At 41.6% G+C, this 19,346-nt stretch overlaps 1 protein-coding gene across 1 annotated transcript in view; it reads left to right on the top strand.

Moving 5' to 3' along the window:
• The window catches only part of EXOC5 (exocyst complex component 5), a 72,364-nt gene that overhangs the window by 39,835 nt on the left and 13,183 nt on the right, over positions 1 to 19,346 (top strand). Inside the window, exons 7-11 of the mRNA XM_077464436.1 lie at positions 29 to 138; positions 3,299 to 3,343; positions 3,425 to 3,565; positions 7,874 to 7,956; positions 18,724 to 18,933. Of these exons, the coding sequence (XP_077320562.1) occupies positions 29 to 138; positions 3,299 to 3,343; positions 3,425 to 3,565; positions 7,874 to 7,956; positions 18,724 to 18,933 (589 nt within the window). The remainder of the gene's footprint in view (positions 1 to 28; positions 139 to 3,298; positions 3,344 to 3,424; positions 3,566 to 7,873; positions 7,957 to 18,723; positions 18,934 to 19,346) is intronic.

Below are 19,346 nucleotides of genomic sequence, written 5' to 3'. Positions count from 1 at the left end.
GGCTGATGATGAGTCTATCATTTTCCAGGTAAATACCATGATCTGGAGCACCAGTTAATCCAGGAGTTTACTGGTGCTCAGAGGAGAGGAGAGATCTCTCGGATGAGGGAGGTGGCTGCAGTGTTGCTTCACTTTAAGGTACTTCACTAAACAGAGGAACTTTAAGCTAATTGGTGTGTTGCTTTCACTTTCTGTCCTACGCTAAAAATAAACATGGAAGCTGATTGGCTGCAATGTACAAAAGCTTTAATCTTCTCTGTTCCAGTTTTTAAATATCGTCCCTTGTGGCCGATGGGGCACTGTAATACAGGAGGTATGTCACTAGGTGAAAACAGAGGGGGAAAATAACCTAAAAAAATAAATAAAATAAAAAACTAATGCAGCCACCACATCTATTGATTGATAGATGGAAGCCTTGATCTTCCTCTTCTTGGGTCCCTTTTCTGTAATCCTTGCCCCTCCCTCCTGTACAGTGCCCCCACAGCAAGCAGCTTGCTATGGGGGCACCTGAGCAGAGTCGCAGCTCCCTGTGTCCATTCAGACACGGATTCCTGGCCCCGCCCCTCTCTCCCCTGATAGGCTAGCTGACTTTGACAGCAGCAGCAGCCAATGGCACCACACCTGTCTCTCAGCCAAACAGGAGGGAGAATCTCGGATGGCTGACACACTCTTGGACATCGCTGGATAGAGAGGCAGCTCAGGCAAGTGTTGGGAGGGGCTGCTGCACACAGAAGGCTTTTTATCTTAATGCATAGAATTTAGTAGGATAAAAAACCTTCTGACTTTACAACCACCTTAAATGTGGATCTAGTACCACTTTAAGGATAGATTTCTACTACCCTTTCTAGTTGAAGCACTCTCCACCAGAACTGTGAGTGCTTCCTGGGTCTGTAGGCGTTGCACATGCGTCTCCTAGATTTGCAAAGTTCTGCAGGCAGCTCTTTAAAGCTGAATTCTCAAATTTTCTCTGAGATGCACAAGTCGGCAACAAAAGATTTGGATCCAATATTGTGTATAAGACATATTTACTGTAACATCTACCCCAGAACACGGTTCAGCTGGAGACAAGCGGGCTATAATAAATCCTTTCGCAGTTTAAGGTCATTAAAAATTCTGCCAGGATCATGAATCCTGCTTAGCCACCATCTATACAGCCTGTTAAAGTGGTTGTAAACCAGGCACCGCTGTCTACGGCGCATGCACTGTAGACAGCGGCGCGCAGGCACACTGAGCGCGCCACAGTTAATGGCGATATGCTGCGAGTGGCGGCTCCCATGCGCATATGCGGGAGTGACGTCATCGCGGCTCCAACGAATGACCGCCCCGGAGCAGCGAGATCCACCAAGAAGATGGAGGCTCCGGACTACAGGGGACAGCGGTGACTTCGCTGGCTCCTGTGTCAGGTAAGTGACACATAATGGACTACTATACGATGCATAGTAGTCCATTATGCTTTACCTTTGCAGGGAATTAAAGAGGAAGTAAACCCATCAGGGTTTACTTCCTCTTTAATGAGCCCTGTCATAAATGGCAAATTTTTACACTGAAAGAGCCATTTGCAAGATGTCTCTTAATCCAGGCCTGCTAAATATTGTAAAATGCCTGTCTGCGTTCCACAATACACATCCGTCTGTCTTGGGTTAGTGACCTATACTAACCTACAGATGAGCTATGTAGAGTTAATTATAATACCATTTCCTTAAATAATGCTCTCTCTGAGCTAAGGTGATAAGTGTTTACACACGTGTAGAGGATAATAGCAATCTGCTCAAGGCCAAATATGACTTTGCTGTGTAATGTACAGAAGTACTGTCAGGTTGTAAGGCCCCTTTCACCCGGGCAGACCAATCAGGTCAGCCTGTCAGTATTTTTAGGCAGACCCGATCGAACCATCCTTTGCTCTCTATGGAGTGGCGGATGTAAACGGACATGTGTTGCATGAAGCCGGACTGGCGATTTGTTTCCATCTGACCGTGCATAGAGGACTCAGTGGGGGATCCACCTGTGTGAAAGAGCCCTAAAAACATGGTAATCTGGGAATATGGCTATATTTAGGGAAGTGGTATTGAGGGAGGGAGTGGCCACTGAACTATCATTAACATTTTGGCACTCCTGCCCCCCATCCCTCAGCTTCCTGGATTGGGTGAGAATTGCTTAGGGACACCCTCAGGTGTGTCAACAAAAACTTGCATCTGCAGCTCAGAGCTCTTAATTTTCAAAACTGCATTTATGACAAGAGCCAGTACTGAGGGCCAGTGAGTGTTATTATCAGACTTGCTCTACTGCGAATTGGACTCCAAAACCAAAGACCAGGCAAACTCAACTAGTTTCCACTTTTTTTTAAAATCTTGCTTATTGGTGTATTGCTGTTGTGTTTTTATTAATATTGTTTTTGGTAAATGTTTTTCTTGCATTGCTTATCCATTCTTCATTAAAAAGATATTTAAAAATTGTTAAGCTGATTCTCTAAATGCTCTAAATAAGAACTTTAAAGCAGAGCTATAAGCAGGGGGCCGGTTTAAAACCTCTGTCAGATTTTTTATTTTTTTTTCCCAACATCTATGTCCCGTGCAGAGCTTTCTCTTTACTTCCTGTCCCATAGCCAAACAGAAAGTGAGGAGACCCCCGCATCCTAAGGGAATTCCTTTATGGCATCCCCCCAGTCACCAGAACTAGTGTCCCCATTGGAAGATTTCCCCTTTATTACTTTTAAGGGGACAACCTAAAATTTGGGGTTTTCTTTTACTTTCAAAGAGGACAAATGGGATGAATCTCCTTAACGGGGGAACAGACAGCAATACAAACTGACGAGAATTCTAATCCATTCATTCATCCATCCAAAACAGATACTGCGTGTTGTAGGTGTGTGTTTGTTCAATGGTGTTGGCTACGGTTTGTGTGTGTGTAAAGGGTGACCTGCAGAGTTATTTCACCCCAGTAATAATCACTCTGTCTGCTGTGCTTGTTGTTCCTAGCTGGAAAATCTCTGCATACTGTGACGATGAGGGTGCCGTAGTCACAGGATGAGTGTTATTTGGCCGACTAGAGGATTCTTTTCTTTATTTTTTTTTTCTTCACTATACAGATCCTTCTAAAGTCAGCAGTGTATCCCAATGTTCCTGAATTCTAAGCTTCTTGCATCCCTTAATGAACTCCAAATAAAGGGTTTTACAGTAAATACAAAAATCACGTTCTTGGCGAGAGAACATTTTTCTAACCTAAATAGGTCTGAACATGGTTATTTTTTTTTTTTTTTGTTTGTTTTTTTCTCATGTTTATTCTATTGTCTTTCCTCTAGGGCTATTCTCACTGTGTTGATGTGTACATTAACCAATGTCAAGAGGTAAGGTGAAAACCTGGAGATTTTACTGGAGGAGTCCTATGTCATTATAGCTATCTTATGGAAAGTCTGTGTGTATTTTAGGGAGCGTACATGAAGAATGATATTTTTGAGGACTCTGCGATCTTATGCCAGCGGGTGAACAAAGAAGTTGGAAACATTTTCAGCAATCCAGAAATTATCCTGGCCAAGCTGATACAAAACATTTTTGAAGTGAAAATTCAGGTATATTTCTTAACTGATGGGGAACATATTCAGGTTGGAACTGTAAAATGTGAACTGTATAAAATGTCACACTCTCCACTCTCCAATCCCCAGACATACTACCTTTTCCTGTCCCCTCCAACAAGGCGAGGATCCAGCTAGTCCGATAATGGAGACAATTGCACAATGTTTATCTAACTTTTGCTGATAGTTGAAACTACTCTTCTGAATTTATAAACTTCCTATAGATTATAGACCTGTAGAAGGATTTTGATAAAATTGGGTTTATTTAAAGCTGCACTCCACACATGTAACAGTTTTTTTTTATTGCTTTTTAGATGTTTTTAAATAGCAGCAGTAAATTGGGGGGGGGGGGACAGCATGTGTCTAAGGGCGACTTAGGCTTCATACAGATGGTATATTGCTGTTTTTTGCTGACAAGAGAAAATCTGCATTAAAAATTCACCTTAGGCTTCATGTATACTAGCATCTCCTAAACTTAAGTTTAGGAGTTTTTGGTGTTTTTTTGCCAAAGCTTCTAAACTCAACTCCATATAAGCCCATGTGTCACTGTACAGAAGAACTGCCGCGTTTTAGGTGAGGTTAAACCTTTAACCGCCTGCCGCAAGTAAACACAAAACACAGCAAAAATTTTGTTTTGTGGTTTCAGGGTAGGCTAGTGTATGTGTAACCTACAGTATGTGTTTTCAGTCAAAAAGGTCAGTCTTTTTTTATGGGGAGGCACTGAATTGATGGGTGGCGACCCCCGCCCCCAACACAAAAAAGAAAGAGGTCACCACTAACCTGGCTGTGCTGTCTGCAAGAGTACCTATATACTTATTAAAATTATGTAAAATGCTCTACTCAGTGCGCAGTCCCAGGAGTATCCATGAGTACCCCCACTTCCAAATATTAAAACGATATTTGCACTAAAAATATTCTAAAATCATTATTAGTGAACACAAGCACACAAAAACTTCCCTGCTAAATCTAAAAGATAAAACTCTACTGAATTAATAAATAAAGCTCTGTGAATGATGTTTTGTGGCTCATTCACATGGGTGATGTGTGTGTGTGTGTGTGTGTGTGTGTGTGTGTGTGTGTGTGTGTGTGTGTGTGTGTGTGGTTTTTTTTTTCCCAAGTTTTATTTTTTATGTGGTTGGAGCTGTGTGTAGGCAGCCTATGTTACGCTATGAGGACGCAGCAGCTTGTACGATCCCTGCTGCAGGTCCTAATTTGACAGGCATGTAGATGCAAGTGTATGGTCCCAAACACAGACAGTGCACATTTGAGGGCCACTCACCCGCACCTTCACACCCATCAAATTAGGACCTGCGACTGTGTTCGTGCAGCCGCTGCTTCCCATAGTGTAACTGGTGGCTTCAGCCGCACAAACTAACTGCTTATTCACACTGTATGGGCCAGAGAGACCATGTGAATGAGCCCTTCATTTTATTTTTTTTTTTTGCAATGCCGTTGGGAGGGGGGAGGGGGAATGCTTTGGGGAAATATCAGGGGTCTAAACGGAGGCAAAGAAAGGGACTGAGGGTGTAAATTCCCCAGTCTTTCTCTGCAGCCTCCACTGCACTGGATAGTGATTGAACAGAAAACAATCTGTACGGAGGCTCCTGTTCATTTACAAACTGAAATATAGTAAACCATTTACTATGCTTCAGTTATGAATGAAGACTAGCGTTGCACCGATACCACTTTTTTTTTAGTACAAGTACCAATACTTTTTTTCAAGTACTTGCTGATACTGATTACAATACTTACAATAATATGCAGAACTGATGGGCAGCACTGATGGGCTGGCACTGCAAGGCAGCACTATGGGCAATTGGCATAATAAGACCACTAATATTCAAAGAAGGATTTAGCCTAGGTTCACACTACTGCCATGCGATTTTACAGCGAATTTCAGGAGGCAGACGGTGAACAATTTGCAGACATGTGAATTGTGTGCTGCAAGTTTACTGCAAGTTCAATTAAAGCCTATGAAGCTAAAAAAATTCGCACTGCACCATAGGAATTTGCATCACACCCGCAGTCTACAGACACGGGACCCTTTTTTTTTTTTTTTTTCTCGCACCAAATTCGCAACGCCTAGATTTGAACCAAAGCTATTGAATACTATGCTTTTTACATGATTTGTGTGTTCCTAAATGCATCAAAACCGCTGTAAATTTGCATCAGTGTGAACCCAAGCTCAATGCATGTTCTGTCAGAATCGGCGACCCTTCAGATTTTGTAATGGAAGTGCCATTTAGTCAGAACACCTTGACGCCCATCCTGGTACACCCTGCACTTGGCCGCAGTAAGCCTGCAGTCAGATGCTTCACTAACTATATGGGCCGGGTGTAACAAGATGTTACCCTTCTGACTGCAGGATTACTGCGGCCGAGTGCAGGGTGTACCAAGGTGGGCATCGCAGTGTTCTGACATAACATCCCTTCCGTTACCGAATGTGATGGATCATCAATTCTGACAGAACACCTGGCATTGGGAACATAGCGGCTGTGCCCCGTGTTCCTGCCCCGACCAGCTTAGCTGCCAGCAGTGAGTTGTTGACTCACTCTCCACCCACTGACTTCCGGGAGGGACACTTCTTCATTCAGAGGTATCAGATTAGGCATCAGAGAATTTGCATGAGTACAATTACTCCTGCAAATGCTCATTATTTGCACAGATACGATTATCGGTGCAACCCTAATGAACACAGTGAGTAATCAGTATCGATCACTCATTGTGTTCACTCAGAATAGGAAGGGACTGGTAAATGGCATATTTACTGCCACCTTCCCCCATTTTCCATTCTGAGGATTGGGAAAGGGGGGACGTGGAGGGTGATAGGTGAGGCAGGGGGAGGCGGCAATTACAAGAACTGATCTAGTGTGTGTGTGTGTGTGTGTCACTGCAGCAGCTCAAAGCTGGTGGGAGGGAGAGGAGAAACAGCCAGCTTTTAGCTGTTGCAGTAAGAGACACATCATAGATCAGTTCTTGTAATTGCCACCGACCCACCGATCACCCCTTCTCCCGCCCACATCCTGTTCCCCCTGCTGGTCCGACACTGGTACAGTAGGACTGATTCTACCCCCATATCTGCGGCCCTGTATGTAGTCTTTAGAAATTGAAAGTAAAGGGCAAAGAATGCTGGGAATCCAGGAAGTTGTGGAACTAGATGGCCAGTAAACGGGCAGAACTCAGAACGTGAAATTTTTTTTTTTTTTTGTTAAAGTAGGCTGATTTTGGATTGTCTAACTATTTGTATTGTATTGTTACAATGTTGATGTTATACAATGAAGGTGTATGCTGTGCCCCTAAAACTCATTTAATAATTAGCCACAGCCTTGAGTAGAATTGTCTGTACCCTACCAGCATGCTGAAGAGAAAGACCTTGCTGTTTGTGGGGAAGCAGTGCTCTCAATACAGAGGTCCGACTTTTAAAGTGGTTATAAAACCGCTTGGTAATTTTTACCTATAGATAAAATGAATAGCTCCTAAATGTGCACCATTTAGGAGATATTCACCTTGCATACAGCCAATGACATCACTGTCACTGTCCGGCATACCTTGCTGGAGCTTCGTGCCCGAACCGAGGACTCCTCGCTCACATGCGCGGGAGTGATCTTATTGCAGCTCCGGCCAATCGCATAGCTGCAATGCATACTAGCACATTATGCCATTGCCTTGCAATGTTTTTTTGGGGTTTTTGACCATCGGCGGTTTACAACCTCTTTAATCAGCAGGGTGTATAAGCTCTGCTGATTTGCAGCTCTATAGGTTTGGCTCACTAGTTGGAATATGCAACACCTTTGCAGAGAGATCACTGCTTCCACACAAAACAAGGGTCCTTCTCTGCAGCATGCTTGGCAGGGTACAGGCTTTTCTACTCGGCTGCTTTTATATAGAAAATAAACTGCAAGACAATGAACGCCTTTGTTTTGATGCACCTAGATTGTATTTCGCTGATTTACACTGAAGTGGTAATTGGGCTTTATTTGCCTTTTAAGCAGATGAATTTGGTAATATTTTACAAAACATTCACCATTCTGGATGCCTGGGGCGCCTTCCATTAATCCCTTGTACATATTTTACCTGTTTTGAAATATTTCTCATTTCTGATTGACTTCATCGCTAGTCGTTTGTCTGGCAGCTTGATAAAAGCATGAGATTAGGAATAGCTTATTTACATTAAGATGAAAAGAAAACATAACCATTTATAATTTTGTTTACACATCCTGTGACTAATTTTACAGGTCACAGATAATGTTGTTTTCTTGAAGTTGTCTTAAGATTTTTCTTTAAATGTCTCCACTATTACTCCAGAATTTTGTTAAAGAGCAGCTGGAAGAATGTAGAAAATCGGATGCCGAGCAGTATCTTAAGAATCTCTATGATCTGTACACAAGGTAAAAATCGATTTGTTTGGTAAATTTATCTGACTGCAGAATGAAGGGGTGAGGAAGGGAGGGGTTGTGTATATCAAGGTAATGGCTGCAGGCGCAATACATCTGAAGTTGCTGTCTTGGAATATGTAATAACATGGGTGGTGTTTGCATTGCTGATTTGTTGCTTTGCCACTTTCTGTTGCTTCTTAAAGTGGAAGCTCATCGTGCAGATTCAACGCAGATTGGTTAGCCAGCTGTTCAGATTCAGCACTTGGATTATTCAGGCCTAAGGACCTATTCACACCATTGCGTTCTAACTGCACTGTGCACTACACAGCATGCTAAAACCACAGGGAATATTGTCCCCTTAATAATCTATGAAGCTCATCATATTAGTGCATTGTTACATTTTTGAAGAATTCAGCCTGTTCCATGTTTTGTGCGATTTCTTGAAAAACCTGCATTAAAGTGTTTTGTAAAGGCTCAAGGTTTTTACCTTCATGCATTCTGTGCACAAAGGCATCTAACCTTCTGTGTGCAGCAGCCCCCCCCCCCATCTTAATCCAGCTATGTGTACAAAAGCCTCAGCTCTCCCAGGTCTCTCCCTCCTGATTGGCTCCCCGCTACTGTCAGTCACAGCCAGTAAAGCCAGTGAGTAGAGGGCAGGGCCAAGCCTCACTCCATGTGTGAATGGACACACAGAGCAGTGGCTTGGATGCCCCCATAGCAAGCTTTTTGTCAGGAGGAAGGGGCCAGATGCACCAGAAGGGGACCTGAGAAAAGGATCAGGGCTGCTCTGTGCAAAACCATTGCACAGAGCAGGTAAGCGTGACATGCATTTAAAAAACAAAACATAAATGTCACTTTCAGTTAGTCAATCGTCGTGCGTTAAAAATTAGCTAAAAATGCAATATGCATTTTATTTACTGTGCTATGACATATGTCAGTGTTTCACATGTGCAGGGTAGAAATGGGGGGGGGGGGGGGGGGTTAACAACACATGTAAAACACACCTTGTGTTTCTAAAGTACCACATTAAAAGATAAATTCACCTTTAAAAAAAAAAGTAGCCTGTAAAGCATTTCACCCGCATTCAGCAGTTAATGGGTGCAATGCCAAGATCTTGCATGCAGACTCTTAGCTGTCTGTCTGTATCTCCCATATGGGCAGACAGTCGCTGAAGTCCAGGAAGAATCCATGAACTAGAAGAGCGCTCACCAGAGCCCTCACAGTTCATTGAGAACTATAAGCTGTCTGCCTTGGCAGCCGAGGGTACTTGTAGTTCATTGATTTATTCACAGGAATCTATAAATGAATGACACGACACTGTGAGCAGAGCCGAAATAGCCTCACTGTTTTCAGAAAGTGACAGCGGATGCAGGGAGATAATCCCCTACTCACGGTCACAGAGGCAGGGGTTGCTGGCAGCAGTAGGTGGGCCTATAGGAGCATGTTACTTGTTACACCCTAAATATTGTAACCTGTTTCTAAGGCTTAATGTACACGGGACGTTTTTACAACCTCTCCTGAACGATTTACCTTGACAGATAGTAACCCACACTTAAAACGTCTTTTGCCGCGTTTACAATCCCGCGTTTAACCACGTTTGAATTTTTATTTCTCCAAAATAGCCAAGAACGAAAAACACCTGTAAACAAAGCGCAAGTTGCCGCGTTTAGAAGCATTTGGAGTTTGAAATGCCTCTAAACTCAGCGTCTGAACTCATTTTTTTGCTTTCCAAAACAAGGCCTCTAAACGCAACTGCCTAGAAATGACATTATCTGTGTACATGTACACATAAGATAACCTTGGATGAGTTCAGGGGCAGCTGAAAAAAAGCATCCAACTGCCTCTGAACATCCGTTTACCAGCAGCAGTGTACATGAGGCCTAAAGGTGAACTTATCCTTTTAAGCCTGGTACACACTTATAGTTACTATATCATTCAGCCCAGCGGGTTGAATGAAAAAAAAAATCTGACCGCTCTGGTCGGAGCCGCTGTACTAACAATCCAACGTTAGTACAACGATCTCCCCCACTGAGCTGTTGTATTCTAACATTGGCTGAGAGTGCTGATCAGTAACCGGTCGGCTACTGGTTTCCCAGCATGCTCGTCTGGCAGAAGCCAGCCAAATGGATGGCTTCTGTCAGACTGGCTGACATGCACACTGACCAAATGTTGGCCAGTTTTTATTGAACCGTCCGATGTTTCCCCGACATTCGTGTGTACTAGGCATTCCTTTAAGCCCCGTTCGCATGTCAACGTTTTGTGTGGATGATTTTTCACGCGATTCCGTGTGTCACGCATTCACTTCAATAGACTGCCCTATGCATGGTTTTCGACCATGAAGAAGCTCCTGCTGCGCAACAATTGCAGTAAAATTGCACGGTGTTTGAGGTACCATTTATAATGAATGCCACCCACACACCGATTGCCATGCAGTTCGAGATCGCCGGCAGAATTGTGGCTATTCCAAATCGATAAGTGTGAATGGGGCCTACAAAACACAGAGTTCATAAAGTGGATGTAAAGGCTAAGATTTTTTACCTTAATGCATTCTAAGTTGCTTTCTATGGGGACAATCACCAAAGGGGTGGAGCCAGGGGCATCGGCAGGGGACTCCAGAAAAGAAGGATCAAAGCTGCTTTGTACAAAAGTATAGCATGTTTGATTTTCTTTTTTTTTTTTTTTTGTTCATTAAAATAATAAAGCTTTAGTATCAATTTACCAAAAACATAAAAGCATTTTGTCAGCAAGCACTTAAGAAAGCAAATGAATGTGTATACTTGAGCGAAGGTATCCGGAAAGCTTTTATTCATTGTGATAATGGGGAATTTAACTCCATGGTGTAGAGCTTGTTATAGAATTCAGAACCAACTAGAAAGTGCATTTTTACAGCCTGATTTTCCCACTTTTATTCAAAATAACGCAAAGTTTGTTACAAAATAAACCATTCCACACAGGGGTTCAGCTTCACTTGACATTTAAAGCAAACACAGCATTCTCCTCCTGTCTCCCACTTGGAGCTAGGGCTGCAAATAACGCTTATTTTCATAATCGAGTAGTTGGTCGATTTTATTGTTTTGATCGGTTAATAACCTTAAAGCGGTTCTTCACCCTAAAGGGGAAGTTCCGCTAGTATTATCCCTCCCCCCCTCCGGTGCCACAATCGGCACCTTTCGGGGGGAGGGGGGTGCAGTTACCTGGATAATCCAGGTAACTGCACCCACTTCCGGCCAGACCGCCGCATGGCTCCGCCCAACGCCGCATGGCTCCGCCCCCCCGTTGTGTTCTGGGAAACACACAGTTCCCAGAGACACAGCGGGGAACCAGCGCAGCGCGACTCGCGCATGCGCAGTAGGGAACCGGGCAGTGAAGCCCTCTTGCTTCACTTCCCGATTCCCTGACAGAGGATGGCGGCGGTGGCTGCAGCGAGACGAGCGATCGCTCGTCATCTGCTGCCGACATCGCTGGAACCTGGGACAGGTAAGTGTGATATTATTAAAAGTCAGCAGCTGCAATATTAGTAGCTGCTGGCTTTTAATATTTTTTTTTTTTTTGTGCAGCTCCTCTTTAATGTTTGGTGTATAATTTAGCTAATAAGTTAAAAAAAAATAGGCAATTTATTCTTAAATATCTCCTAATATAACTACATGGTTAGGGAGCAAAATCTCGAATCCACTCTGAGAATAACATACAGAAGAGATGAACTGTATACTATTAGAAGAGATATACTGTATATACTATTAAAGGCTGAAGCTGGTAAATATCATCAGACCCAGAGATCAAATTTTTGAGTTAAGCTGTTTTTGTTAGATTTTTAAACATAACTGTAATATACTATATGCTGGCCATACAAAAACAATGTCTTCCTTCAAAAAAAATTAAATTTTAAGAACGTTCATTCAATTTTCTAATTGTTGCTCTATGAATATTGATCCGTGCAGTTGGTGCACCCCTATGCAGTTTGCTTTTGATCTGTTTCTTCTGTGCGTTTTGATTTTTTCAAATGTGATTTTGTTTGCGATTTGCATGTTTGCATTTTTTTTTTTTTTTTGGCCAATTTGTTGTTGAGCTGATAAAAAAAATACAAATTTCTGCAAAAATGCACTACATTCTTTTCTGCAGTTTGTCCGTTAAAGTATATTAAACCAAAAAAAGCACTGTTTTGCATTGAAAAAAGTCCTCGACCCTTTCCAAATACGCAGCGGCTGAAAAAAAAAGCATCTGAACGTGTCCCATAGGAAACCATGTTAAATGAACAGTCGTGTGTTTCTGAAAAAAAACACACCAAAAAAAACATAGTGTGAACCAGGCCTAGGACATTTAATAAAATAATGGGGTTAAAAAAAACGAAAATGAACCCTTTATAGTACAAAAAGAACAAATCTCTACCGTAAGGGGTTCATTGCTTCACAAGCTATGAGTAAGCACTTGTCATAGTGTGAAACGCGTCAGCTGTCACTACCTTTTTGCTGTGATGTCACTTGCTGTGTTCCTGATAATTTTTGAATAAAGGCACCGTTTTAGCTTTGAAGTGCGGCCGTCCAGAGTTTCCTAATTACTTACATTGCTTGCATGTTGGGGCTCGCACCCGGATCTCTTCACCTGGAGCAATCACCCCAGTGTTCTCAGGAACTGCTTTGAGCTGTGGTACACATCTAATTTTTTATTTTTTTTTTTACTGTGGAACAGTGAAAGTAATATTTACAGTAGTGATTATTCGCTCTTTTTGTACTATAAAGGGCTCATTTTATTTTTATTTTTTTAACCCCATTATGTTACTGGCCGATTAATCGATTATGAAAATGGTAATCGATTAATTTCATAATCAATTAGTTGTCCATTAATCGATTAGTTGTTTCGGCCCTACTTGGAGCCCTAGTCTATTATTAAACATATGATTTCAAAGGCTGTGCACACATTCTCATAGCCTGCTGGTCCCCAGTAAGACCTGGACACTGAGTTGGAGGCTTATTTCTTCCCAAAGCTCTTTGAAGTCTCCAATCTCCAGACCACAATTCAGGAAGTACAATACCACAGGAAAGCTGAAAAATCACCTTTATCCAATCAGAATGAATATTCCAGAGTCCCTCGCTCTGTGTTCAAGAGAACACTTTGTTTTCTACCTCCATTTACACAGTGGTAGGGGCGGACACTGTCGTACCATTTATTAAAAAAAAAAAAAAGTGGTTGTGGATTGCAATATTTTGTATTGTTCTGTAATGGAGACAGCAGGCAGTGTACCGAAACAGAGTTTCTCGAAAAATGAATATTACCATAAAGAGACTGTCGAGCGATTTTCATCACTCAGCACATTAGTAGGGATGTAGCGATATATCGGTTGCCGAAAATTCTTGGCCGAAAATAGGGTTATCTGCGTTTTTTGCTGATAGAAACAAAAGTGCAGAAAATCATACTGCGTTTTTTGCTGATAGAAACAAAAGTGCGGAAAATCATTGACTGAAAATAGAAAAAAAAAGGTGCAGATAATGGCTGAAAATGAATTCATATTCATTTAAATTCATTATGTTAATTAAAAATATAATAAAATTATAAATAAATTATATATTTCGTTTTTTGGCCAAATGCATCCTGAATTTTCGGTTTCGGTCCAGAATTTTCATTTCGGTGCACCACTAACATTAAGGGCCATTCATTTATCTTTAAACAGGATCATGATAGTAGCAGGATCCTGTGTAAAATGAGGCTTGTAAACTGTAAGCATGTAACTTTGTGCAACGTTTTTACATACATACAGTATAAAAGTACCCTATTGGCTGTTGCCACTGCTCAAGGCTGACATCAGTCAGTGAATTATTCCTGAATGAATGAACTCTCAAATAACTGGGTGAGGAAATTTTGCGCATATGCTGCTATCTTATGATTAACTCCTTCAGGACCAATTTGTAAACTTCAATAGTGTGTGGTCACTCATTGTTATTACATGTCAGTCTCGAGCATTGACGGCAGCCAATAGAGTTTGATTACACTGTATGTATGCTTTTATCTTGCACCACAGGTTTCCTTTAATATGCATAGTAATTCACTGAATGTCACCCTTCAGTGTGTAAGGGCCGGTTCACACAGCGAGGCGCGGCGAGGCGTCTCCGACTTACCTCGCCACGACCTGCGGGGAGCTCAGCGGCGACTTGCAGAGGACTTCTGTATAGAAGTCAATGCAAGTCGCCCCCGAAGTAGTACAGGAACCTTTTTTCTGAGTCGGAGCGACTCGAGTCGCTCCTCTCAGAACGGTTCCATAGTACTGAATGGGGGCGACTTGCGGGAGCGAGGCGAGGCGAGCCGTGTCGCCTCGCCTCGCCTCGCTGTGTGAACCGGCCCTAAGTGGAATATAAAATGACCTTGTTACTATAGTAAACTTTCCCCATCCATACTGTACCAGTAAAAGTAGAATGTAAACCTTTTCTGCTGTCTGCTCCACCAAACACCTCTCTGTTCATGGAGAATGATTTCTCAAAGTCCAACAGGAAACCTGACTTCTCTGTGAGTGTCAGTCTCTTTGCACCTGTGCAGCTTTCAGTGGTTCCTCTTGTTGACCTCCCCATCACTGCTATCCCCTGTAATGACATGGAAGTCAGCAGGAAGAACCAGTGAGAGCTGTGATGTACCAAGAGGATTGACACTCCTGAAAGTGACGGCTTCCCCTTAAAATTCAAGGAATCATTGTCCATGATTAGAGTAGTATTCAGGAGGGCACAGCGACAGCTTTGCTAGGAAGGTTTTTACTATAGTGGCAGGATCACTTTAAAGGACAAGTTCACCTTTGGTAACATGTTATGTTCCACCCGTTTTTAGGGTGGGAAATGTAACCTGTTTCCACTACTGCAGCATCTCCCTAATCTGCTGCATCTAGTGACACCGAGCCGGGCATCTTCTCCCTGATCTCACTGTCACTTATTTTATTTTTTTTAATACCTCTGTCCACCTGGTCATGTCACTCATTCACAGTCCTGTGAATGGGAAACTACAAGTACCATCAGCCTTTGCGACTGTTTACAATGAAATACCAAGGTGCTGTTGAGTTCTCTGGTAGTTCATCGTCTCTTCCTGTCATTGTGCATCTGCCTGACCATACGAAGTTCTAGCAGACACTGACAAGTCTGCTGGAGTCGTGCATGGTGATCTGCTGATTGCGGGTGCAATGCTTTCCAAGCTCCTAGTAAAAAAAAATATATAAATGCACATTCTTTAAAAAAAAAAAAAAGTGAACTTATCTTTTAAGGCTAATATTAAAAACACAATTTAAGCCATGTATGTGTTCATTAAAGTGTTTTGTTGGCAGCACCTGAATTCCCAGCAACAGTCAGACTGGCAGAAGAAAGGGCACAATGGGTCAGGAAAGTGTCATGGGTTTATGGCTTTGCACAATGTAATCAGTCTTCCCTTTTTGAACATGCTTACTTGCGGGTAGAGCACAGGGATGACTCCTTCTCCTCACTGTATATTTAGTTTGCCGCAGTTCAGCTTTACATAATTCTGCAACAACATGTCAAATGATTCGTCTGATTAATTGTTTTATGCCTTTTATAAGGTCCAAGTGTTCTGATTAGTTATGTGTAGTAGTCGGGCTTGTAAGTGATACTATTAGAGATTTAAGGGTCATGCTGGGACTTCTAATTGAGCTAATTGAGCTTTTTTTTTTAATTATGCACTTAATCATTTTACTCAAGACTTCATTTCTTATTTTGCATTAGATTTTTTTCTTTTACTTTTTTTAATGAAACCAGTAAATGTGGTAATGTCAAGAGTGTATCCTCATCCTTATTGTATTCATTGGCTATATTTTCGGTTGGAGATATGCTACAGAAGACAATATGAAACTGGGAACATGTTACCTGATTCTGGTACAAAGTAATGCTTCCACTACAAACTGGTGAGGTCCGAGTGCCGCACATCATAGGGCCACAGGTTGGGCACCAGGGCTCTATACCAAGCACCGCAAAACATAAGTGAGTTTTCTAGTGCAGCATGTTCTCAAAAGATGGAACAATTAAGTTAAATCTGAACAGTATTCCAATCCATTAAAATGGTCTTTTTGCTAAGCTTTGACTTAGAAGACCCTCATCCATATATAATGCCTTAAAGCTGGAGTCTATTTACTTTCTAAAAAAAAAAAAGGGGGGGGGCAGTTTACAGTCCTTCAGACTTTAGAGGGGCCAGCCAGTGGCCATTGGGAGTAGAAAAAGTCCTGACATCAGTGGGGCGGGGGGAATGCCCCATTATTCTAGTGGCAGAAATTGTGCCCCATCATTGGTGTCATTGGGAGGAATGGTGGCTCATCATTGATTTCCCATCATTGGTGGTGTTGGGAAGAATAGAGCCACTTTATTGGTGTCAGTGGGGAGAATTCTGGCCTATATTGGGTATCGGTGGCATGGGGATGAGTACTGTAAGGTTTTTTTTTTTTTTGGTTTCTATGCCTTCATTAGGGAGAGTCCCTTTTCTTAATTGTCCTGATCACCAATGGCACCAGAAAAGTAAAGGTAAATCTAACACTCACCTCTAGAACAGAAATAGATGCAAAATCCTGTCACTTCCTGCTGAATGTATGGGACGGGAAGCGAAAGGAAAAAAAAAACATAGATGGAAAAAGAAGAAAGCTGACAGCAGTTTAAACCCTCCTTTATCGTTTTCAAAATTAAAAAGTAAGATTTGGCTATAAATGTACCTTAAAGTGATTCTAAACAATATCCTTCTTCTCCAAAAACAATTCATTCAAATTCACTGCTTAATGGCCATGTGATCTATTTTTCTTGAAGTTGTTTCTTACTGTGTTTTTCTGCCTCCTTGTAATGTCCTTTGTCCATTTCCCCCCTACTTCTATTTGTTAGGAATGAGCAGTGCACAACAAATTAGTCTAGCTCGGGAACAAGCAGGAGAGGATGGTTACATTCATTCATAAGATGTGACCTTGGAAGAATGAGTGTAGGCATCCTAGTCAGATCACAGCAGGAAAAAAAGAATTAGGATATTTGGAGGAGGCTGGAGAGTAAAGCCGGACATACATGGATTGACATTTGTCTGGTTCAGCAGGGACCAGCTGATTTTCGATCCATGTATGGGCACCCTGTTTGTACACAAGTCAATCTATCGATCAGCCAGCAGAACACAATAGCGCTGCAGGAGGGATTCCCCCACCATCACTGTCTGTGTTGATAGGGGCATCAATCATTTTTCTTTCAGGTGGAAGGAAAGCATAATCTATGGCCTGCATAGAAAGTATGGGGATATTTTGTTACCTGAGTTGCTTGATGTCTTTAATTATGCCATGGAAGTTGGCTCATTACCCCCCTCTATGACTGAAGCAGTAATCATTTGTTTTGCTGAAACCTGGTAAGGATCCGAGTAATCCTGACTCATATCGCCCAATATCGTTGTTATCAACGGATATCAAATTGCTGGCAAAGGCATTGGTGATAAGATTATCAAAATGCAATTCAAATTGAATCCATTGTGACCAATCAGGTTTTATCCCTAACAGATCCACAGCAAACAATATCCTCATCTATTTTTAAATCTACAACTCCCAACAGATAATATGGGAAATAGAGCTATACTATCACTTCATAAAGCATTCAACAGAATAGATTGGGTCTTTTTGTGGAATTGTCTAAAATGATATGGGTTTGGTCCCAGATTTATCAAATGGATACAACTTTTGTATGACTCCCTAAGTGCAAGGGTACAGGTGAACGGATGCGTTTCGGACTCTTTTCCATTGACCAGAGGGACAAGGCAGGGATGTCCTTTATCCCAGTTTCTCTTTGCTCTGGCCATTGAGCCATTGGCTGAGGCTATCCGGTCCTCCACAAATATTGTTGGATTTCGTAGATCAACAGGTGAAGATAAGATAGCCCTTTATGCGGATGACACCTTAGTGTTTCTGGGGGATACAGGCCCATCCCTGTCTGTATTTATGTCCTTAATAGAATTATATGGATCCTTTTCAGGATGTAATATTAACTGGGACAAATCTGTAATGTTGCTCTTGGATGTGCGTTTTGAGCACCCGTGCCAGGTTCATCGGATAGTCCTGGTTACATCATTTAAATATTTGGGAGTGGTAATTACATCAGATATCACAGAATACACAGACAGGAATGTACTCCCTCTCATTGTCAAATTTAGACAACTGAGTAAAACATGGAGTAAATTTGCGTTGTCCATGGTAGGAAGGGCGAAGGAGCGAGGTGCCAGGTTTATTTATTTTTTACGTGTTTTCCTATTTTTTGGATATTTCGTGGATTAATGTGACATTTGTATGTATGTTTAATTTAATAATAAAAAATAAGATAAAAATTACTTGATTCAAAAAAAGAAGGTACTTCTCTGTGTATTACTACTTGTATATAGTGTATACATACTGAGTAAACATACGTACATATTTGAATATAATTTATTTTTAAACTAGCGCTTAGTGTCAGTAAGATTTATGTTTGTAGTTGTGGTGCTATGCTATTTTTCACCAACAGGTGGTGTTGGGGACAAAATCTATAATTGCAGCTGCATGAGTTCTTGAAACCGATGGCTGTAGCAGGAAATAACTTGTCGGAATGCTAACTCACCAGACATATCACTGAGCTGTAGTATAAGGCAACTCCTCAGTATGTTAACATACTGTGCCAATCCTTTGGCTGTAGTAAGAAGGAACTCAATATTTTACTAAACCACTGGGGGTTTCTCTAGTGCTTCAGCGTCTAATACTAAATGTACTGTACAGATTTGTACAATATTTTTTAATGCCTTTCTGTTTCTCCTGTTATACAGAACTACAAGTCTCTCTAGCAAGCTAATGGAATTCAATTTAGGAACAGACAAACAGACTTTTTTGTCCAAGTTGATCAAATCAATTTTCATCTCATATTTGGAAAACTATGTTGATGTAGAAATTGCTTATTTGCGAAGTCGAAGTGCAATGATCTTACAGCGCTATTATGATTCCAAGAACCATCAAAAAAGGCCTATTGGAACTGGAGGGTAGGTAACAAACAAACATACATCAGTAGAATCAAGAAATTATTTAAAGTGAAACTTTACCCATAAGAACTTTAAAAATGTTTTTTTTTTTTTTTTTTTTTTTTTTTTTAGCAAGGAACACACATTCCACGTTAATAATTATGCTACCAAAATGAGTGTGTGCTGTAAATTGCCTCCAGCATTGCTCCTGTTTCTTCTTGCTGGAGGCAGCCATTTTGCTGAAGCCCAGAGTCCCTGAACAGCAGTAATCTTTAGGCTGTCAGCAGATCAGCCTCTACATATTTGGCACAGTGCCTAAAAATGGAGAACTGAGCATGTGCAGAGCAGGGTGAGCCAGTGTATTACTGGAATTGAAACAGTATAAACAATGTTTAATGTTTTACATAGCTATACCTGCAAAAGGGGCCAGCCTG

The sequence above is a fragment of the Lithobates pipiens genome, unplaced genomic scaffold (genome assembly GCF_037356315.1).
Source record: "Lithobates pipiens isolate NorthernLeopardFrog02 unplaced genomic scaffold, aLitPip1_a1.2 Scaffold_30, whole genome shotgun sequence".
In the NCBI taxonomy this organism is placed as follows: Eukaryota; Metazoa; Chordata; class Amphibia; order Anura; family Ranidae; genus Lithobates; species Lithobates pipiens.
Note: the sequence above shows the minus strand (reverse complement) of the source record. Positions and strands in the feature narration are given on the sequence as shown.